The sequence below is a fragment of the Rhinopithecus roxellana genome, chromosome 20 (assembly GCF_007565055.1).
Source record: "Rhinopithecus roxellana isolate Shanxi Qingling chromosome 20, ASM756505v1, whole genome shotgun sequence".
Lineage (NCBI taxonomy): Eukaryota > Metazoa > Chordata > Mammalia > Primates > Cercopithecidae > Rhinopithecus > Rhinopithecus roxellana.
Window position 1 is genome coordinate 6,267,999 of NC_044568.1, and position 22,816 is coordinate 6,290,814.

General features: G+C 53.8%; 1 protein-coding gene across 4 annotated transcripts in view; it reads left to right on the top strand.

The window, feature by feature from the left end:
- Positions 1-414: 414 nt before the first annotated feature.
- Positions 415-22,816, top strand: part of CORO7 (coronin 7) — a 65,646-nt gene continuing 43,244 nt past the window's right edge. For 2 of the 4 annotated variants that reach the window (XM_010353921.2, XM_010353922.2), the window contains exons 1-6: positions 415-620; positions 3,668-3,764; positions 4,651-4,725; positions 9,763-9,833; positions 10,321-10,504; positions 12,751-12,827. In XM_010353921.2, the coding sequence (XP_010352223.2) occupies positions 561-620; positions 3,668-3,764; positions 4,651-4,725; positions 9,763-9,833; positions 10,321-10,504; positions 12,751-12,827 (564 nt within the window). In that variant the 5' untranslated portion in view covers positions 415-560. The remainder of the gene's footprint in view (positions 621-3,667; positions 3,765-4,650; positions 4,726-9,762; positions 9,834-10,320; positions 10,505-12,750; positions 12,828-22,816) is intronic. The other 2 variants (XM_030925610.1, XM_030925609.1) reach the window with 2 other exon arrangements.

A 22,816-nucleotide genomic window follows, 5' to 3' on the forward strand; every position in this document is an offset into this window, starting at 1 on the left:
GCCGACAGGGATTTGCTGGTCTACCTGGGCCCCTGTTGCCCCTCTGCCTCTTACCGTTGGTGTGAGCTGGGGACCAACAGCTTACATTCTCCTTTAGCGGAGGGTTTCCTGTCTCTAAAATGGAGCTAATTTCTCCCTCTCTACCGGAAGAGGTAGATAGTGCTGGAAGGCGTGCTAGGTACAGCGCAAATACTCCACAGCAAATCCTGCACACAAAATCGCGGATGCTGCGACCCAGACCCCACGCAAGCAAGCACCACACGGTACGTGGGCGGACAGCTGCGCCCCACGTGACCTCCCACCCGCGCCTGTCAGTCCCCTCGATATCAGGGCGTGGCCTCGGGGGGCGGGGCCGGCGGTGAGCGAGCGAAACGAGAGGTCAGGGGCGTGGCCGAGCCGGCCGGAGGCGGCTGCGATTGGCAGTGGGGCGTGCCGGGGGCGTGACCGCGGCATTGGGTCCGGGGTAGGGCCCAGGCAGCCGGATTCGCGGTTGCTCGGCGTGCACCTGAGGCTCGACGCCCGGGGTCCTCGAAGCCGCGTCCGCCGCCGTCCCGGTCGCCATGAACCGCTTCAGGGTGTCCAAGTTCCGGCACACGGAGGCTCGGCCGCCCCGCCGCGAGGTGAGTCCAGCCCGAGGACCGGGCGCTGTCGCCTCGGGCCCCGGCCGGCTGCCCCTCCCCCTGCCCGGACCCCACACGGGGCCCCCCGAGGGCCGCCTGGACCCCCGAGCCCTACATCCCCGGGGAACCCCCTTCAGGCCCGGACCCCGGCTTCCGGGCCGTTTCGTCGCCTCCGGAGGGCAGAGTTCGGCGCTCCCGTGACTCCCTCTGGCGCTCGGTGACCCTGGCGGTCTGCCTGCCTCACCCACCTCGCCCCGGGACCCCCGAGGCGGCGCAGCCCTCCTAGTCGGGGCCCAGGCCTGCCAGGCCGCCTCTAGCTTCCGGTCGGCCTCGCCGAGAGCCGGGGCTCGGGGCGCTGCCGGCGCCTGGCTCCTCCTCCCTGCCGCTCCGAGTCGCCCCTGCCCCGGGCTGGGCTGTGGGGAGACGCCCCTCTCTCCTCTGGCTCCGGCGAGCCCGAGTGTGTCAGTGGTGGGGAGGGAGCCCCTCGGCCGCACGCGCCCCTCCTTTGGGTTTCCGCCGGTGCTTCCTCTTCTGGCTGCTGGCGCAAGCTCTTCCCTTATCTCGGTGATGCTGCCACGGCTGGGTGGGGCCTGGGGAAGCCTGAGCAGGTGGAGCCCCAAAGAATTGCTGAGGCAGGTGCCAGGAGACCCTTCGGACCCCCGAAAGGGCAGGAGGACTGATGAGAGGTATGCTTTGGTGGATGTAGCTCTGCTCTGCCGCTTTCCATGTTATTTTTAAGGCCTGGGAGTGTCCTGCGATACCTGGGCCTAGGAATTGACCTCAAGTGACCCCATCAGGGTCCCAGAGCAAGTCAGGGCAGTCTGGGTAGAGGCTCCGTTTTTGTGGTCTGGACTGTATTTCCTCTGCTCCCACTTCATGCTCTGCTAAGCTGCTGGAGACATCGCGGTGAACACAATGGCATTTTCCTTCCCCTGTGACACTTGTAGCCTCATGAGGGAGACAGCAAACTGACGGACAAGAGCATTGGAGGTTTTCATAAGGACATCGAAGAACACACATAAGGGGCTGGGATGGAGAATGGAGGGGCCAGTCTCAGTAGGGTGGTCAGGAAAGGCTGTTTGGAGTAGGTAGCATTTCAGCTGAGGCCAGAAGGGTGAGAATTGAGAAAGAGCCTGGTGGAGAAATGGAAAGTGAACATGAGTGGATGGAGTGGATGGCCGGAGCAGCATGGTGACGGATGAGTCCAGAGTGGTCCTACAGAACCTGAGGGCCACCGGAAGAAGTTGGGTTTTATTCTCAATGCAGTGGGGAGCCATTGAAAAGTTAGGGGGAGGGGCTGGACACTGTGACTCCCAGTACTTTGGGAGGCTGAGGTGGGTGGACTACTTTGAGCTCAGGAGTTTGAGACCAGCCTGGGCAACGTGCCGAAACCCCTCTGTACAACAAGTTAAAAAAAATAAAAATTAGCCAGGCATGGTGGCTCACTGCAGTGGTCCCAGCTACTTGGGAGGCTGAGGTTGGAGGATCTGGAGGATCTCTTGAGCCCAGGAAGCGGAGGTTGCAGTGAGCCGAGATCGTACCACTACACACCAGCCTGGGCAACAGAGTGAGACACTGTCTCAAAAAAAGAAAAAAAAAAAGTTAGGAGGAGGTACCTAGGTTTGTATCAAGACAGCTGGCGGCTCTGAGTGCAGTTAAGTACTGCTTGGAGGGGTCTGGAGAATACTTGAGGGATCCTAGTTCTTGCTCCTGGGTGGGCCCTAGTCCAGCAACATAAAGAGATAGGCATGGAACTACAGACTGTAGGGAGAACTTAAAACAGTTTATGTTAGGGAGGTGGGAGAACAGGTGATCTGGTCTTTTCACACATATTTCCAGTCACTGTGTTTATACAGTAAACACGAATCAGGAGGGAGAAATAATAGGGTGGGACTGATGTTCTAACCATGGCAGGTGAACATTGATATAGAAACTTCAGGTGGCGGAGGTGGTTTCCGGGGTGCCATGGGTGGGTGGATTGGAAAACGTGGGTGTTCTGTCATTGAGGGCAGGAAGGAGTGCTGAGCGGTGGTTTGACGACAACAGAGAAAATGTGTGGACCTTGCAGATCTTAGTTTCAGAAAAGTGCTCCTCTGCCTCCCCTTGGGTGGGGGTGTGCCTTTTACTTATGAGACTTTGTGGAGAGGTGTGTCCTGATGAGGCCAGGCCTTGGTGGTCCCCTTCCCTGGGCTTGGGTGTTTTTCTCCTGGTACTTGGGGGAGGCCTGGCCACATTTTGCATTTTCTTTTTCTTTCTTTTTTTTTTTTTCTGAGACGGAGTCTCGCTCTGTTGCCCAGGCTGGAGTGCAGTGGCATGATCTCAGCTCACTGCAACTTCTGCCTCCTGGGTTCAAGCGATTCTCCTGCTTCAATCTCCTGAGTAGCTGGAATTGTCGGTGCCCCCCGTACCATGCCTGGCTAATTTTTGTATTTTTAGTAGAGATAGGGTTTCGCCATGTTGGCCAGGCTGGTCTCAACTCCTGACCTCAGGGTGATCTGCCCACCTCAGCCTCCCAAAGTGCTGGAATTACAGGCGTGAGCCACTGTGCCTTGCCCACATTTTGCATTTTCTAAGGGACTTCGTGAGTGGGGACCCGATCTGAAGTAATACATCACGGCTGGGTGTGGTGGCTAATGCCTGTAATCCCAGCATTTTGGGAGACCGAGACAGGCAGATCACTTGAGGCCAGGAGTTCAAGACCAGCCTGGCCAACATGATGAAACCCCATCTCTACTAAAAATACAAAAATTAGCTGGGCTTGGTGGCAGGCACCTGTAATCCCAGCTACTCAGGAGGCTGAGGCAGGAGAATCACTTGAACCCAGGAGGCGGAGATTGCAGTGATCCCAGATTGTGCCACTGCACTCTAACCTAGGCAACAGAGTGAGACTGTCTCAAAAAGAAAAGAAAAAGTAAATAAAAGAATGCATCTCGAATGGTACAGCTTTGAGCTAGAGTTCCCCAGATTATGCCCCACCCCTTGCTTTAGGCATGTGTGGAGGTGGAACCCTGTCTGTCATCACATGCTTCTTTACTCTTGGTTTTCAGGCCTGGATCAGTGACATTCGAGCAGGAACCGCCCCTTCATGCAGGAACCACATCAAATCAAGCTGCAGCTTGATCGCGTTCAACTCCGACCATCCAGGTAGGGAGTGGCCATGAGTGTGGAGATTCGCTCATGTATTTGGTCATCGTCACCATAGATGGAGTGGGGAGCAGGGGCAGGCTTGGTTTGGTTGGAGACTTGGAACAGAACTGCCTTGGGGAGCTCAGAGGTGAGCCCCATGCCAGGCTTTAGACCCCCACAAACTGGTCCAAGTGCAGTAATCTGATTGCTTTTGATTAGGGCATGTGTGTGTACAAACCACATGCAAGAGCATGGCCAGGAGGGCTGGGAGGGGACTGATGCTTGTATTTCCAGCTGTCCCCCTGTGCTCCCTGCTCCTCATCTTCAGGCCCTGGATGGCTGGGGACAGTAGGAACACAAAGGTTTGAAAATCCCATGTTTTGTTTGGCACTCTCTTGATTGATACTGGTAACTCAGACCCTCAAGCTGGCTTAAGCAATAAATGGATAACGTTTTAACCTAACTAAGAGGTCAGGGGCTTCAGGCAGATTGGTACCCAAAGGCTCACATGTACTGTTGGCCCTGACCTCTCTGGGTCTCTCAACTCTGCCACCTTGGGTATTGGCTTCCTCCTCAAGTAAAGGTGGGGAAAGTGGCAGATGGTAGCCACAAACCCCATACAAAAGCCCCCAGCCCGTTTGTATGACCCATGTGAAAAAGAGAGGACCTCTCACCTAATGTCTTCTGTATCCATCCGAGGCATGGATGGCTCATGCATGGGGCCAGAACCTACCCATAGGCCATTGCTATGTGCAGAGGATATGATCTTGTGATTAGTGGAGACTCTGGGAAGGTCTGAAGCTGAGCTGCTGGGTTTCATCTCCTCTGGGAGCCCTGGGCGAGGAGTTCGGTGGTCCTCCTTCAGGTGGGGCCTGAAGTCAGAGCCCCCGTGTTTGTTTAACAGGTGTACTGGGCATTGTGCCTCTGCAAGGCCAAGGAGAAGACAAGCAACGTGTGGTCCACCTGGGCTGCCATTCAGGTGAGTGGGTGTCTAACTAGTGGGTGAAGCCTGAAACTTGCACCTCCCTCTCCAGCGCCAGAAATTCATCCTCACCTGGCCCCACCGCCCCATGGTTTGCCAGGTCCCTCCTGTCACCCTGTCTGTGCACTCTCTCAGAAATGGTGGGGCTCAGAAGGCTTCCTCCTGGTGTAGAATTCCGGCCTGGGCGGAGAGGATGGAAGCTGTGTGCTCCGGTTGTGAGCTGGATGGAGTGGGGTGTGCAGTGGCCACCCCAGGCTCCAGACTGATGCTGGCTCCCTGTCCCTGCCGAGGACTCCACACTGGATGGCTCTGAGCCCTCCGTCTTCTCCTGGAGCCCCCTCTCCAGCAGGCATCCTCCCCAGCCCAGCCGCTCGGGGCCCTCCAAGGAGGTGGCTGTGCTGGGCTGCAGGGGTGGAGATGGGCTGTCACAAAGAGACCTTTTGTGTCCTGCAGCTGCTTCTGGGAGCGCCCAGCAGCCTGCCTGGCAGACTGCCTGCCTTGAGGGAACAGTTTGCTCGCCTCAGATGGAGGCAGAGCGGCCCAGCTGGCCTCACCTCTCCCTGTCCAGCTGCAGCGGCCGCGGGCCCAGTCTCTCTGGCCTGCATTCCTGGCTGCTTGTTGGGAGGCCTTCGGGTGAGGGAAGGCAGTTGATACCTGGTCCTCAGGCTGGATATGCAGGGCCCTGGAGGGATTCTGATGGTGATAATGATGGTGGTTAATAACAACAGTAAAGATTTATGGAGAGTATGTTAGCTGAGTTTTCTCATCTAAACTTTTTTTTTTAACTTTTAAAAAGTATATAGAAGGCAAGGTCTTGCTGTATTGCCCAGGCTGTTCTCAAACTCCTGGGCTCAAGCAGTCCTCTCAAGTGAGCCTCCCAAAGTACTAGCATTACAGGTGTGATCCACCATGCCCAGCCAACATTACCTGTTTTTTGTTTGTTTTTGTGACAGGGTCTTGCTCTGTCACTCAGGCTGGAGTGCAGTAGCATAATCATGGCTCACTGCAGCCTTGACCTCCTGGGCTCAAGCAATCCTCCCACCTCAGCCTCCCAAGTTATCAGGACCACAGGCGTATGTCACCACCCCTCCGGCTAATTTTTTTTTTTTTTAATTTTTTTTTATTTTGAGACGGAGTCTCGCTCTGTCGCCCGGGCTGGAGTGCAGTGGCCGGCTCTCAGCTCACTGCAAGCTCCGCCTCCCGGGTTTACGCCATTCTCCTGCCTCAGCCTCCCGAGTAGCTGGGACTACAGGCGCCCGCCACCTCGCCCGGCTAGCTTTTTGTATTTTTTAGTAGAGACGGGGTTTCACCGTGTTAGCCAGGATGGTCTCGAACTCCTGACCTCGTGATCCGCCCGTCTCGGCCTCCCAAAGTGCTGGGATTACAGGCTTGAGCCACCGCGCCCGGCCCCTCCGGCTAATTTTTAAAAATTTTTTGTAAAATGGGGTCTTGCTGTGTTGCCCAGCCTGGTCTTGAACTCCTGGCCTCAAGCTATCTTCCCGTCTCCCACCTTGGCCTTCCAAAGTGTTGGGGCCCAGTCATATTACCTGTTTTAAGTAAAGAGCCAGATGATTCTTTTTTTTTTTTTTTTTTGAGACGGAGTCTCGCTCTGTCGCCCAGCCTGGAGTGCGGTGGCGCCATCTCCGCTCACTGCAAGCTCCGCCTCTGGATTCACGCCATTCTCCTGCCTCGGTCTCCTGAGTAGCTGGGACTACAGGCACCCGCCACCATGCCCAGCTAATTTTTTTTGTATTTTGTATTTTGTATTTAACACGGGGTTTCACCGTGTTAGCCAGGATGGTCTTGATCTCCTTACCTCGTGATCCGCCCACCTCGGCCTCCCAAAGTACTGGGATTACAGGTGTGAGCCACCGTGCCCGGCCAAGAGCCTGATGGTTCTTATTAAAGAGACTGAGTCATGCGCACTGCCATTCAGTTTTAGAACGTTTCCATCATCCCCAAAAGATCCCAAGTGCCCCTTTGCAGTTAATCCATTTCTACCTCGGATACCACAGCCCCAGGCAACAGCTGATCTGCTTCCTGCCTCTGTAGCAGAGGTCTGCAAACTACTGTCACGGCCAGATCCAGCTGGCTGTCTGTTTTTGTAAACAGTTTTATTGGAACACTGCCACGCCCATTCATTGATGTATAGTCTGTGGCTGCTTTCTTGCAACAATTGCAGAGTTGAGTTGTGACTGAGACTGTTGAGCCCTGAAATCCTAGAATATTTACTACCTTGCCCTTTGCAGCTGTTTACCGGCCTCTCCTCTATGGAGCGGCCTCTTCTGCGCATCTCACGTAAACGGAATCACCCAATACATGGTCTTTGGAATCTGGCATCTTTCATGTAGCATGTTGTTTTAGAGATACATCTGTGTGGCAGCTTGTATAACAAGTCTGTGCTCACCTAATCTCAAATCTCTTTGAAGTAGGTTTTTTTTTTTTTTTTTTTTTTTTTTGAGACGGAGTCTTGCTCTGTGGCCCGGGCTGGAGTGCAGTGGCCGGATCTCAGCTCACTGCAAGCTCCGCCTCCCGGGTTTACGCCATTCTCCTGCCTCAGCCTCCCGAGTAGCTGGGACTACAAGCGCCCGCCGCCTCGCCCGGCTAGTTTTTTGTATTTTTTAGTAGAGATGGGGTTTCACCGTGTTAGCCAGGATGGTCTCGATCTCCTGACCTCGTGATCCACCCGTCTCGGCCTCCCAAAGTGCTGGGATTACAGGCTTGAGCCACCACGCCCGGCCTGAAGTAGGTTTTAAAACAACCCATTTTATAGCTATGAAAACTGAGACTCCTGCAAGGTTAGGAACTTACCCACTGTTACGGCAGGGCCAGAATCAGAACCCAGGTCTATAGGAGCCTGTGTTTGGGTTTGTTTTTTTTAGAGACAGGGTCTCTCTCTGTCGCCCAGGCTCGAGTGTGGTGGTGCAATCACAGCACACTGCAGTCTCAAATTCCTGGGCTCAAGGGATCCTCTATCTCAGCCTCCCTGGTAGCTGGGACTATAGCCACACACCACCATGCCCAGCTGATTTCTTTATGTTTTGTGGAGTTTGGATTTTGCTGTGTTGCCCAGGCTGGTCTTGAACTCCTAGCGTCAAGTGATCCTCCCACCTTGGCCTCCCAAAGTGCTGAGATTACAGGCGTGAACCAATGTGCCTGGCTTCATGTTTGATTTTTTGATACTTTTTACCCATGAGGGAGCTAGCCCAAGTTAGTGATGCTTACAAGGTGGTGAACCCTTTGCTACTAGGACTCTCCAAATAGAAGCTGGACCAGGGTTTTGTAGGCAAGTCCTTAGCCTCATTGTGGCTGCAGCTGTTCAGAGCCTTGCCTGCTTGAGCAGCCCTACTGGGAAACTGCTCATGGGAAGGTGAGCTCCAGCAGCCCTGGAATCTGCCCTAGAGGCACCAGGTGCCCTTCTGCTTCAGAGGTGCTGGTGTGGGGAGAAATGGCCAGGCGAGGCTCTGGCTGCTGCCCTGCCTTCAGGGGCTCCTTCAGCCTCTCAGCTCAGGGCCACTCTTGCCCTTACGTCCAGCGGCCAGCGGGGCAGAGGGTGAGCAACTTCTGGGCGCGTTTCTGGTGTCCAGGCTGTGGGGTGGCAGCTGGGGCCCACTCCAGTGGGGAGAGGCAGCAGCATGTCATGCTGAGCGGTACAGGTTCTAAAGCCAGCCCTGTCTCTCAGCTGTGTGACTTGGAGCAGTTACCCACCCTCTCTGGGTTTTGGTGTCCCCATCCTCCAGTGGGGGATGCTGCCACAGCACCACCTGCTGCATCCTTGTGAGGATTCAGTGAGGTCCCTGCATGTCAGCCCTTGGGCACCTGTGGTGCCGGCACACGCTGAGCACTCACAGTACTTGATTACGTCATCACATCTCATGCCTGAGTTGCCAGCCCACCTGTGCCAGCTGCTACACCTGCCCAGGGACCTACTTTGCCCTGCAGGGCCCAGCAAGCACACCCCAGAGTGAGGGCAGCAGGGGTTCTGTGGCTTTAGGCCCACGACTGTTGTGGTCCTGCCAGCTGGGATTCCAGGCCAAGGCTATCCAAAGGCATGTCCCATCTTTTCCCTGTCTCCGGCGGTCAGGAGGAAGACAGTCCTGCTCAGTCCTGTTGGGAGGCAGATATCAGCGGGTGGTCGCTGTGCTCCCAGCTCTGGTGATGCTTCTCGTCCTGTTCATGCCCCGAACCCCTGCCACCCTCCATGCCTAGTGTCTACCTCCCCAGCCACCCACCACATTTCCCTCTGGTGTCTGGCTCACTTTGTGCATCGCACCTACCCCTCCCCACCTCCGGAGCTGAGCCATTCAAGTTCTTATTTAATTTTTGAGACAAGGTCTTGCTCTGTCGCCCAGGCTGGAATGCAGTGGTGTGATCTCTGCTCACTCCAACTTCTGCCTCCTGAGTTCAAGCAATTCTCCTGCCTTAGCCTCCCGAGTAGCTGGGACTATAGGCGCCCGCCACCACACCCAACTAATTTTTATATTTTTTGTAGAGACGGGGTTTCACCATGTTGCCCAGGCTGGTCTCAAACTCTTGAGCCCGAGTGATCCGCCCACCTTAGCTTCCCAATGTTGATATTACAGGCGTGAGCCACCATGCCCAGCCACAATGCAGGTTCTTTGGTTGCACAGAACTAAAGCCAACTCCAGCTTGCTTAACCAAAAAGCAATTTATTAGGTGACTCCTGGGGACAGTTCCACCACTGAAGGAACAGCGGGCTGTGCTGCCCTAGGAAGGGTCAGGCTGGGCGGCTGCATTCCTGCGTGTGCCTGGTGACTCAAGGGGCTTCCTGCCCATTTCATGCCAACCTCCTGATGCCAGAGCCCTTGGCCACCCTGGCTCAGTAGGGCCCTCAGGGACATATGTCACAGGAGGGGCCTGTGGCGTTTGCCCCCATGGTGTCCAGAGGGGCATTGTCGACTTGCAGCCTATTTCTGTGTGCACGCAAAGTGTCACTTCAGAAGCCCTAGGCTTTGCTTCCTACTGGGTTGGAAACAGGACATTCCAGTGGGTTCAGCCATTCCTCTCCCACAGACCTGGTCACCGACTTGGACTTCTCGCCCTTTGATGACTTCCTCCTGGCCACAGGCTCGGCCGACAGGACGGTGAGTGGAGCCAGTTGGAAGAGCTGCTCTATGTTCCAGCCCGTAGTCCAGGGCTTCTGAGCCCCACCCCCATCCCCACAGGGCTCTGCTGCCTTCCAGTCCAGCCCTGCCACACTCCCCCAGGGCTGCAGGGCTGGTCTGAATTCCTGGCCCCACAGGGCTTGCTTGGAGCTGTGGCTGTGACCTGACCTGGAGCCCAAGGACAGCAGGCGGGGAGGCTGCCAGAAACAGCTGAGCCACTTCCCCGACTCTCGGACCATGCCCTGTGGTCCTGGAGCTGAGATCCCCTCCCTCCTTTCGCGGATGTGGGGTATGCAGCCCCTGGCCCAAGCAAGCTGAGGTGGGTGGGCACCCCCCATCGACAGACCAATGATGTGGTCTCCTGGAGCAGCCTGGTTCCAACACGGGACCTCACTGGGGTCACGGCAGCTGGCTCAAGGCAGTGAGGCCCTCAACCCCGTGCTCACGGACTTGGTCTTTCCTGCAGGTAAAATTCTGGCGGCTGCCAGGGCCCGGCCAGGCCCTGCCCTCAGCACCCGGGGTGGTGCTGGGCCCCGAGGACCTCCCAGTGGAGGTGCTGCAGTTCCACCCCACCTCTGATGGCGTCCTGGTGAGCGCAGCAGGCACCGCTGTGAAGGTCTGGGATGTGGCCAAGCAGCAGCCTCTGACAGGTACAGGCCACCCTGGCCTGCCCTTCCCAGGGCAGTCCAACTCTGGACAGCACTCCGTCTCTTTGCTGGCGTGTTTAGTAACATAAATGTAAAAACAGATACCAAAGTTTTACACTTACATAGTATAAAAGTTTTAAGATTCTTTTTTTTTTTTGAGACGGAGTCTCGCTCTGTCACCCAGGCTGGAGTGCAGTGGCCGGATCTCAGCTCACTGCAAGCTCCGCCTCCCAGGTTCACGCCATTCTCCTGCCTTAGCCTCCCAAGTAGCTGGGACTCCAGGCGCCTGCCGCCACACCTGGCTAATTTTGTTTTTGTATTTTTAGTAGAGACGGGGTTTCACCGTGTTAGCCTAGGATGGTCTCGATCTCCTGACCTCGTGATCCGCCCGTCTCGGCCTCCCAAAGTGCTGGGATTACAGGCTTGAGCCACCGCGCCCAGCCAAGTTTTAAGATTCTATGAGGCTGTAATAAACACCCCATCTCTCTTCGCTCTCCGTAGCCATCAGTTTCATCCTCTTAGCTGTTTTGTTTTTTTTATTTTTTATTTTCCTGTTGTTTTTCTCCATTTAAAAAATTAACGGCCGGGCGCAGTGGCTAATGCCTGTAATCCCAACACTCTGGGAGGCCGAGGTGGGTGGATCACCTGAGGTCAGGACTTCAAAACCAGCCTGGTCAACATGGCAAAACCCCGTCTCTACTAAAAATACAAAAATTAGCTGGGCATGGTGGCGCACACCTGTAATCCCAGCTACTCAGAAGGCTGAGGCAAGAGCATTGCTCCAACCCAGGAGGTAGAGGTTGCAGTGAACCGAGATTGCGCCACTGCATTCCAGCCTGGGTGACAGAGTGAGACGCAGTCTCAAAAAAATAAAAATAAAAAATAACGTTGGCTGGGCGCGGTGGCTCACGCCTGTAATCCCAGCACTTTAGGAGACCAAGGCAGGCGAATCAGGAGGTCAGGAGTTCGAGACCAGCCTGGCCAACATAGTGAAACCTTGTCTCTACTAAAAATACAAAAACTTAGCCACCGGGCATGGTGACAGGTGCCTGTAATCCCAGCTACTCGGGAGGCTGAGGCAGGAGAATTGCTTGAACCCAGGAGGCGGAGGTTGCAGTGAGCCGAGATCGTGTCATTGCACTCCACCCTGGGTGACAAAAGCAAGACTCCCATCTCAAAAAAAAAAAAAGAAAAAAACAAAAAACAAAAAAACCTTCTTGGACGGGCGCCGTGGCTCACACCTGTAATCCCAGCACTTTGGGAGGCCAAAACAGGAGGATCGCTTGAGCCCAAGATTTTGAGAATTAGCCTGAGTGACATAGTGAGATACAATCTCTACAAAAAATTAAAAAATGAGCCAGGCGTGGTGGCATGACCTGTGTCCCAGGTACTCAGGAGACTGAGATGGGAGGATTACTTGAACCCCAGGAGGTGAAAGCTGCGGTGAGCTATGATAACACCACTGCATTCCAGCCTGGGCGACGGAGCAAGCTGCTGTCTCAAAAAATAATAACAATAGGCCGGGTGCAGTGGCTCATGCCTGTGATCCCAGCACTTTGGGAAGCTGAGGTGGGCAGATCACTTGACGTTAGAAGTTCGAGATCAGCCTGGCCAACGTGGTGAAATTTCGTCTCTACTAAAAATAAAAAAATTAGCCGGGCATGGTGGCAGCTGCCTGTAATCCCAGCTATCTGGGAGGCTGAGGCAGCAGAATTGCTGGAACCCAAGAGGCAGAGATTGCACTGAGCTGAGATCGCACCACTGCACTCCAGCCTGGGTGACAGAGCAAGTCTCCAAAAAGTAGTGGAGGTTAGGACTTCACCGTCTTTTTAGGGGAGCACAATTTAACCTGGAACAGGAGTTGCAGAGGATGTAGAAGTGTATTTTAATACCTCACACTAGTGGGAGAGAGTATAGATGGCAGGTGTAGAGGCTTAGGATGGGAGTGACCCTATGGGGTGGGAGCTATATTGGAAGTGAGTCTGGGAGGGATGAGAGAGCCAGGCCAGGAGCAGGAAGCCTCAGAAGGTAGTTGAGTGATGTACAGCTGCACAAAGGTGGGGTGAAGGAAGCAGCCTGTGGTGCAGGGGAAGCTGTCTGGGAGGAGCTGCTGCCCTTACCCCCTTGGCTGAAAAGGATCCTCGTAGCTGCTGCCTTTGCTCTGGGAGTTCCCCCCAGCAAGGCCCGCCTCCACCCACTTCCCTGGTGCCCTCGCTGCCCAGAGCCTAACTGTGACTGCTTCTCTGCAGAGCTGGTGGCCCATGGGGACCTGGTGCAGAGCGCCATCTGGAACCGGGATGGAGCCCTGGTGGGCACGGCGTGCAAGGTGAGCAGGCAGGGCGGGGAGCCCCTGTCGGGCTCTGTGCTTGTCTCCTGGGCTGGGACCCCCTGGGCTGGGCCTTCCAGGCTTGTTGTTTAGCGGGCAGCGGAGCACTGAGGTCAGGATAGTTACCTGTGTGCCCTGTCCGCTAGCTGCCCCTCACACCCCCACTAACCTACGTCTGAAAGTCCCTACCTTGCCTGGACCCCTGTCAGATGAGAGCCCATGCTGGTTCCTGGTTTGCGCCCTATCATCCCCACCTTCACCCAGCCTCCTCTGACCCCGTCTGGTCTGTCCTAACCGCCAGCCTTTCCGTGAGACTCTTGTTAGGCAACGTTTGGCCACAGGTGCTGGGCCAGGCCCCAGCTGCTAGGGAGGTGACTTCCATCATGGACAGTACAGACAAGAGGATCTGTGACCTGGGCTCTGCAAGAGGGACATGGTGCTTTGAGCTGGTTGGACAGGCCAGGGATACATGGCCTCAGATCTGGGACTAGGACAGGTGGGTGCGGGGCAGGCGGGTGCTGGGTGGTGAGTAAGGGTTGTGCCTGTTGCCGTAGGGGTAATGGGAAGGCAATGAAGTGGTTTTTATTTTTTTTTTTATTTTTTTTTTTTGAGACAGAGTCTCGCTCTGTTGCCCAGGCTGGAGTGCAGTGGCGTGATCTCGGCTCACTACAAGCTCTGCCTCCCGGGTTCATGCCATTCTCCTGCCTTAGCCTCCCGAGTAGCTGGGACTACAGGCGCCTGCCACCTCGCCCGGCTAATTTTTTGTATTTTTAGTAGAGACGGGGTTTCATTGTGGTCTCGATCTCCTGACCTCATGATCTGCCCGCCTCAGCCTCCCAAAGTACTTGGATTATAGGCGTGAGCCACTGCACCCAGTGGCAATGAAGTGTTAAAGGCCAGAGTAGGGCAGGTGGTATAGTGAGGAGAGCAGATTTGCATTTGGAACTGCATGGACAGTGCGTGGCAGGAGGGCAGCATCTACAGGGGGATGAGGGACAGCCTGCAGGGAGGTGAGAGCTGTTCTCTGCCGGGGATGGCAGAGACCTCTGGGAGGAGGAAGCCAAGTGTTGGAGAAGGGTTGGGTGGGAGGCATGGTGGTCCTGAGGCAGTAGGAGAGGCCTGTCACTGGGAAGGGGATGTGCTGTGGCAGGGAGGGGGTGCTAGAGGGGCACCTGGTGTGAATGTTCTGGGCAGAGCTGCTCCAGGGTGCCTGCAGCCTCGTTGAGCTGCCAGTGGTACCTGGAGGTGTCAGTGGGGTCTGGCCGGAGGGGCTGTGAGCAGAATCCGGCTGCAGGTGAAAAGGTCTTGTTTGTTTGATATGCTGACCGCATAGTGCTCCCCCTAGGAGGGGATGAGGAGAGCCTGCAGGGGAGGAGGTGGAAGGAGGATAGCCAGGACCGGGCTGGGGCCTGAGACCAGGGCCAAAGGGCTTCCCCAGGGAGGCAGCCGTGGGTACTGCCAAGGGTCTCTGAAGACGTGTCAGGGTTGCTGGGAATGAGGCACCTGTCAGGGCGCTTCTGGAGGTGTGCCAAGCCTGAAGACACATGAAGAACGGCTGAGAGGCCTGGGGATGGAGCCGAACAGGAGCTAGCAGGGCAGGGAGGCCAACCAGACCTGAGCATCCTGCCCCAGGGCTCTGCATACTTGGAAGGACCCTAGTCTAACTTTCTTTTCTGTACTCTGCTTTTGTGGAAGCCCCTCTCCCAGTCTTGATCAGTTTTTCCTTTGTGGTGGTCGTTGAGCAGAGAGTCCCAGACGCTGGCCTGAGCTCTGGGGACCAATAAGGTTCTGAGCTCTGGGGAGACCTGAGCTCTGGGGAGACCTGAGCTCTGGGGAGACCTGATATACGTGCTTTGGCCTAACCCTGCTTGGGATGGCTTCCCAGGCAGAGTGATCTCAAGGCCGGTCCTTGAGGGATGAGCCCTGGCTGTGAAGGAGGGGACAGGCTTCCCAGGCAGAGGGGATGGCCTGGGCAGTCTCAGCAGGACTCAGAGATGGCTGCCTTGGGACTGTGACATCTCCTTTCTTTGAGAAACTGTCTCTGCCCCTCTGTCACTGGTGTGGTGGTCCAGGTCCTCCTCCTGGGGGTCCGAGCCCTATTTACCGTCACAGCTGTGCAGGGAAGGACAGTGAGCAACCCCGTGGGCCACCGGCGTGGCCTCTCTTCTGCTTGCTTGCTGGCGTCTTGCAGGAAGTCAGAGGAGTCCACAGTATGGAGGAGCTCCTGCTGCTTCCCCAGTGGATGTGTTTCCCCCACTAAACCCAGAGCTTAAAGTTGCAGGGACGAGAAGCACACATGTCCCAAGTGGGTCGTGGGAGTGATGCTTAGTGGAACAACTCCCGCTCCTTTCCCTGGTTCCTGGACCTAGGAATTCCACCTGTGGGGATGCAGCATTGCCTCCAAGCCGCACCCGTCAGCACAGTCTAGGGCCAATGGCTACCTCAGCCCTGGGTCTGCTGCCGCCTCCTTTTGCTGTAAAGCAGGCACATCGGGTCCTGGTGGGGTATCCTACACTGGAAACCCTGGCAGTATGGAGCCGGGAGTGGGGGGCGGCCTGACTGTAGTAGGGCAGCCGGTGATGCCCATGAGTGTGCAGAGAGCGAGGGCTTGTCCTGAGCTGTGGCTGGAGCTGCTGGATGGGCCCACCCCACAGCAGGAGCGAGCCTGAGTCCCTCTTTGCTGCGGCACCTGGCTCTGGGTTTCCGCACTGGAGCTGCTCATGCCACGGGCTGCCTGATGGGGATGGGGGTGGAGGGGTCATGGGACTTCCCACCAGAGTGTGCCCCCACCCCCGCCCCATCTCCTTCCTGGCGGGGAAGCCTCCGTGCCCCTGGTTCCCACTCCTGTCCTGCCGCTGTGTGAGCAGGTCTGCCTCCCGGGACCACCAAAGCTCCCTCCTACTCCCTCTCAGCTCCTCCCACTGCGGTGAAGGGGCGTCCCGAGCTGGGAGAGAAGGGGCAGGAGGCCGCTAGGGGGCGCGCTCTCCTCACGGATGGCCCATCCCAGCCTGCTGCTCTCCTACTCCCGGCATAGTTGAGCCTGGTGAGCGGGGGGAGGACATGGCCTCTGCAGCCCAGTTCCTCTCCGCTGCGCCAGAGCAGCCTCAGTGCTCACTCTGAACTCTGGTTTGGACCCCACGTTAAGCTCCTGCACCCGGTGGCCCAGCTGCCCTCATGGAGTGTATGCTGTGAGTTCCGCCCTTAGCCCCAGCGCCCAGCCCTGCCCAGGGGTGGCGCTGTCTGCATCCTCACAGTTCACAGGGCTGGGCGGGTAGCCGGGCGCTGGCTCATGCCTGTAATCCCAGCACTTTGGGAGGACGAGGTGGGAGGATCACTTGAGCCCAGGAGTTCAAGACCAACCCGGGCAACATGGTGAAACTCCATGTCTACAAAAAAATGCAAAAGTTAGCCAGGCATGGTGGCACACGCCTGTGGTCCCAGGCTGAGGCAGGAGGATTGCTTGAGCCCAGGAGTTGGAGGCTGAAGTGAGCTGGGATTGAACCACTTCATTCCAGCCTGGGCGATGAAGCAAGACCTTGTCTCTTTAAAAAAAAAAAAAAAAAAAAAAAAAAACACCAAACTGGCTGGGCACAGTGGCTCACGCCTGTAATCCCAGCACTTTGGGAGGCCAAGGCAGGCGGATCACCTGATGTCAGGAGTTCGAGACCAACCTGGCCAACATAGTGAAACCCCGCCTCTACTAAAAATACAAAAATTAGCCAGGCATGGTGGCACGCACCTGTAATCCCAGCTACTCAGGAGGCTATGGCAGGAGAATCTCTTGAACCTGGGAGGCGGAGGTTGCAGTGAGCCGAGATCACGCCATTGTGCTCCAGCCTGGGCGACAGAGCAAGACACCGTCTCAAAACAAACTAAAACCTCAAACAAAAAAAATTAAAATAAAAATAAACCGTAGGGAGCTCAGGGGCTTGCCCACGTCATAGCTGGTCAATGGTGGTGTTGGCATCGGGATGCAGGCTGTTGGTCTCTGCAACTCCGTGGGGCAGGAGCAGCCCTGGGTGCTGGATGTCACGTCCTGCCCTTCATCTCCTTAGAGCCTCTGTCGCTTGCTGTCCCTTGTGTCCTACCTGTCTCCTGCTGTCCTCTCTCTCTGTCCTTGGTCTCTAGTTGCTCTATCTGGCCCGCTCTGTCATTGTCCTCTGTTTCTATCCCTCTCTGTCCTCTCTCATCCCTCACTGTCCCTCGCTGTTCTCTCTCTGTTCTCTGTCCTCTGTCTCTCATCCTCCTCTCTCTGTCTCTCGCCGTCCCTCTGAACCCGAGGCTGTGGAGTAGTGGAGTGTTAAGAGCCAGTCCCTGGATTGTACCTGGTGCCTGCCTGGTACATAGCAGCAGGTCCTTGGTAAACTGCAGCTAGCAGGGCTTTGCCAGGAGCGGCATAAAACCGGGGCCCTGCCGAGGCAGACCAGGGAGACCTGGCTTTTGAGGCCCTCTCCAGACAAGTCCCCACTTCTGCCAGCCATGCATGTGCCCACGGCCCCTTTGGTTTCCACCATCTGCCTCCTCACGTGGCCTCTCCTCCCCCAACACCACACACCAGCAAGCTCCTTTCTCCACCTCTTTGCTCATGCTGTTTTACCTTCCTTGAATGCCTTTCCCTTCCCAGCACAAGCTCTGTCCTTCCAAGACCAGGTCGAAGTTCTTCCCTGCAGTTTCCCATGACAACCTCCAGGCCCCAGAGTCTAGCACTTAGCCTGGAGCTTGGTAGTAGCGGGGAGGCTACTCATCCCCCAGGGAGGGGCTGCACGTAGAGCGGGAATTCAGTTGGTTTTCCCCTGCATTTCTTTTTGGGTTGTTTTAATTGATAGACTATTTTCTAGAACAGTTTTAAGTTTACAAAAAAAGCGAGCAAGTAGTACAAGGATTTTCCATATTCCTTACCTCCTCCCTCCCCAGTGTCTGTGACGAACATCCTGTATGAGTGTGGTACGTTGTTTCAATTGAGGAACCAATGGTAAACTATTATTGTTACTATTATTATATTATTGCACTGCTGGAGCGCAGTGGTGTGATCTCAGCTCACTGCAATCTCTGCCTCCTGGGTTCAAGTGATTCTCGTGCCTCAGCCTCCCGTGTAGTTAGGACTACAGGCACGTGCCACCACACTCGGCTACTTTTTTGTTTGTTTTGTTTTGTTTTGAGACAGAGTCTCGCTCTTGTTGCCCAAGCTGGAGCACAGTGGCACGATCTCAGCTCACCTCAACCTCCACCTCCAGGGTTCAAGCGATTCTCCTGCCTCACCCTCCCGGGTTGCTGGGATTACAGGCAGGTGCCACCACACCCAGCTAATTTTGTGTTTTTAGTAGAGACAGGGTTTCTCCCTGTTGGTCAGACTGATCTCGAACTCCAGACCTCAGGTGATCTGGCCACCTTGGCCTCCCAAAGTGCTGGGATTACAGGTGTGAGCCTCTGTGCCTGGCCTAATTTTTTTTTATTTTTAGATATGGAGTTTCACCATGTTGACTAGGCTGGTCTCAAACTTCTGACCTCAAGTGATCCACCCACCTCGGCCTCCCGAAGTGCTGGGATTATAGGTCTGAGCCACCATACCCAGCCTGATACATTGTTATTAAATAAAGTGCACAGTTTACATGAGGGTTCAGTCTGTGTTGTATGTTCTATGGGTTTTGACAAATGCGTGATGTAATGTAACCACTTTACCACTTTACGGAATAGTTTCACTGCTTTGAACATCCACTGGGTTCCACCTATTCATCCTTTCCTCCCTCCTCCCAGATCACTGCCAAGCGCTGATCTTTTCATTGTCTGTATATTGGACTTTTCCAGAACATCATATAGTTGGAATTACATGGTACGTAGTATGTAGCCTTTTCAGATTGGCTTCTTTCACTTAGCAGTGTACTTTTGTGGGCTAATAGCTGTTTTTTAAATTATGGTAAGAAAACACATATAAAATTTACCTTCTTTTTTTTAAACTTGCTGCTGCCTCGAACTCCAAGGCTCAAACAGTCCTCCCATCTCAGACTCCTAAGTAGCTGGGACTACTAGCACTAGCCACCACGCCCAGCTACATTTTTATTTTTAATTTTTTGTAGGGACAGGGATCTCACTATGTTGCCCAGGCTCGTCTCAAACTCCTGGGCTCAAATGATCCTCCTTGACCTCCCGAAGTGCCAAAAATCACCGTCTTAACCATTTTTAAGTGTGCAGTTCAGTAGTGTTAAGTATATTTACACTGTTGTGAAACAGATTTGAGAACTTTCTCATCTTGCAGAACTGAAACTCTATACCCATTAAACAGCAGTTCCCCTTTGCCCTACCTCCCAGCCCCTAGGAACTGCCGTTCCACTTTCTGTGTGTATAATTTGACTACTTTAGATGCCTCACATAAGCAGAGTCATATACTATTTGTTCTTTTGGGGCTGACTGATTTCTCTGAGCATCATGGAATGCTGCGTCGTCAGGGGTTACTGGTTGTTGCTGTGTGCAGTAGGACTTCCTTGCCTCTGAAGGCTGCGCAGGACACGCAGACCACGTTTTGTTGATCCATTTATCAATCAGTAGATCTTGGTTGTTTCCACTTCTTGGCTATTGCAAGTAGTGCTGCTGTGAACACGGGTGTGCAAATATCTCTTTGTGGCCTGCGTTCCGTTCTTTTGTGTAGGTACCCAAAAGTGGGGTTGCTGGAACACATGATAGGTCTACTTTTAATTTTTTGAGGAATTGCCATACTGTTTTCCATAGCAATTGCACCATTTTACAATCCCACCAACAGTGTGCAAGGGTTATAACTTGACGTACCCACCAACACTTGCTTTCTTTTTTTCTTTGAGACAGAGTCTCGCACTGTCACCCGGGCTAGAGTGCAATGAATGGTGCCATCTCGGTTCACTGCAATCTCCGCCTGCTAGGTTCGTGCGATTCTCCTGCCTCAGCCTCCCCAGTAGCTGGGAATACAGGCACACACCACCAAACCTGGCTAATTTTTGTATTTTTAGTAGAGACGGAGTTTCACTATGTTGGCCACACTGGTCTTGAACTCCTGACCTCGTGATCCACCCACCTTGGCTTCCCAAAGTGTCGGGATTACAGGTGTGAGCCACTGCACCCCACCTTGCTATTTTTTTTTTTTTTTTCAAGATGGAGTCTCTTTCTGTCACCCAGGCTGGAGTGCAGTGGCACGATCTCGGTTCACTGCAACCTCCACCTCCTGAGTTCAAGTGATTCTCCTGCCTCAGCCTCCCGAGTAGCTGGTATTACAGGTGCATACCACCACGCCCAGCTAATTTTTGTATTTTTAGTAGAGACGGGGTTTCACCATGTTGGACAGGCTCATCTCGAACTCCTGACCACAAGTGATTCTCCCGACCTTGGCTTCACAAAGTGCTTGGATTACAGGCATGAGCCACCGTGCCCGGCCTGACACTTGCTATTTTTAAAAATGTAATAGGCATCCTAATGGGTGTTAGGGGATATCTTATTGTGGTTTGGGTTTGTATTTCTCTAATGGTTAACGATATTGAACACCTTTTCATATGCTTTTTGGCCATTTGTATATATATATTTTAAAAACATATGTTTAAACCAGGCGTGGTGGCTCACACCTGTAATGCCGTCCCTTTGGGAGGCTGAGGCAGAAGGGTTGCTCGAGGCCAGGAGTTCAAAACCAGCCTGCTCAACATAATGAGACCTCATCTCTACAAAAGAAAAATTAAAACATTAGCAGGGCCTGGTAGCTTGTGCCTGTGGTCCCAGCTACTTGGGAAGCGGAGGTGGGAGGATCGCTTGAGTCCAGGAAGTTGATTTGCAGTGAGCTGTGATTGCACCACAGCACTTGAGCCTGGGCAACAGAGCGAGACTCTGTCTCAAAAACAAACAAACAAAAGGCCAGGGAGGGAGGTGGGAGGATCACGAGGTCAGGAGATTGAGACCATCCTGGCTAACACGGTGATACCCCGTCTCTACTAAAAATACAAAAAATTAGCTGGGCGTGGTGGCGGGCACCTGTATTCCCAGCTACTCGGGCGGCTGAAGCAAGAGAATCACTTGAACACGAGAGGCAGAGGTTGCAGTGAGCCGAGATCACACCACTGCACTCCAGCCTAGGTGGCGAGTGAAACTTCATCTCAAAAAAAAAAAAAAAAAAAAAACAAAAAAACAAAGAGAACTGTCCATTTATGGACTTTGCCATATTGCTCAGGCTGGTCTCGAATTCCTGGGCTCAAGTAATTCTTCTACTTTGGCCTCCCAAAGTGTTGGGATTACAGGCAGGACCCACTGTGCCTGGCCTACGGTAGCATTTTTGGGTTGTTTTTTGGATGGAGCCTCAGTCTGTTTCCCAGGCTGAAGTGCAGTGGCACGATCTTGGTTCACTGCAAGCTCATTGCAACCTCTGTCTGCCGGGTTCAAGTGATTCTCCTGACTCAGCCTCCCAAGTAGCTGCGATTACAGGCATGTGCCACCACGCTGGGCTAATTTTTTTGTATTCTTAGTAGAGATGACGTTTCACCGTGTTAGCCAGGCTGATCATCCAACTCTTAACCTCAAATGATCCACCAGCCTTGGGCTGCTACCAAAGTACTGAATTACAGGCGGGAGCCACTGCACTTGGTTGGCTATTCTGTGTCTTTTGTTTCTTTATAGAAACTTCAAAATCAGTTTGTCCACAAAATAATTTACTGGAATTTTGATTGGGACTCTGTTGAATTTATAAAGTTGAGAATAATTGACTTTTTGACAGTATTGAGATTCTATATCCATGAACATGAACTACCTATTTATTTAGATCTTCTTTGATTTTTTCATCAAAGTTTTGCAATTGTCCTCATATAAATCTTGTATATATTTCATTAGATTTATAACTAAGTACAGGTTGTCCCTGACTTACAATTTTTTTACTTTACGATGGTGTGAAAGTGATACATAACCACAAGTTTTCACACTTTAAGCACTGGTGATTCTTTGAACAAAGACTCTGACTCTCTGGTCTGCAAATTTCACTTAATATATATTTCTTTTCTTTTTCCTTTGAGACAGGAGTCTTGCTCTGTCGCCCAGTCTGGAGTGCAGTGGTGTAATCTCGGTTCACTGCAAGCTCCGCCTCCCAGGTTCACGCCATTCTCCTGCCTCAGCCTCCCATAGCTGGGACTACAGGCGCCCGCCACCTCGCCCAGCTAATTTTTTGTATTTTTAGTAGAGACGGGGTTTCACCATGTTAGCCAGGATGATCTTGATCTCCTGACCTGGTGATCTGCCTACCTTGGCCTCCCAAAATGCTGGGATTACAGGCGTGAGCCCCTGGGCCTGGCCTTTGTGTGTGTGTGTGTGTGTGTGTGTGTGTGTGAGTGTAAGAGAGTCTTGCTGGGTCACCCAGGCTGGAGTGCAGTGGCATGATCTTGGCTCACTGCAACCTCTGCCTCCCAGGTTCAAGCAATTTTGCCTCAGCCTCCTGAGTAGCTGGGATTACAGGTGCCTGCCACCATGCCTGGTTCATTTTTGTATTTTTGGTAGAGACAGGGTTTCACCTTGTTGGCCAGACTGGTCTCGAACTCCTAACCTTAAGTGATCTGCCGCCTCGGCCTCCCATAGTGCTGGAATTACAGGCATGAGCTTCTGCTCCTGGCCATACTTACTATATTTTCAATTTAAGATGGGTTTATTGGGATGTAACTCCATTGTATTTTGAGTAGCATGTGTATTTCAAGTTTTTTTTAATGTGTGCTGGTGCAAAGGATGTTGTTTTTCTTTTTTTTTTTTTTTTTGAGACGGAGTCTCATTCTGTTGCCCAGGCTGGAGTGCAGTGGTGCAACCTCAGCTCACTGCAACCTCTGCCTCCCGGGTTCAAGCGATTCTTCTGCCTCAGCCCCCTGAGTAGCTGGGATTACAGGCGCCCGCCACCACGCCCAGCTAATTTTTTTATTTTTAGTAGAAACGCGGTTTCACCATGTTGACCAGACTAGTCTCGAACTCCTGACCTCAGGTGATCCACCCACCTCAGCCTCACAGTGCTG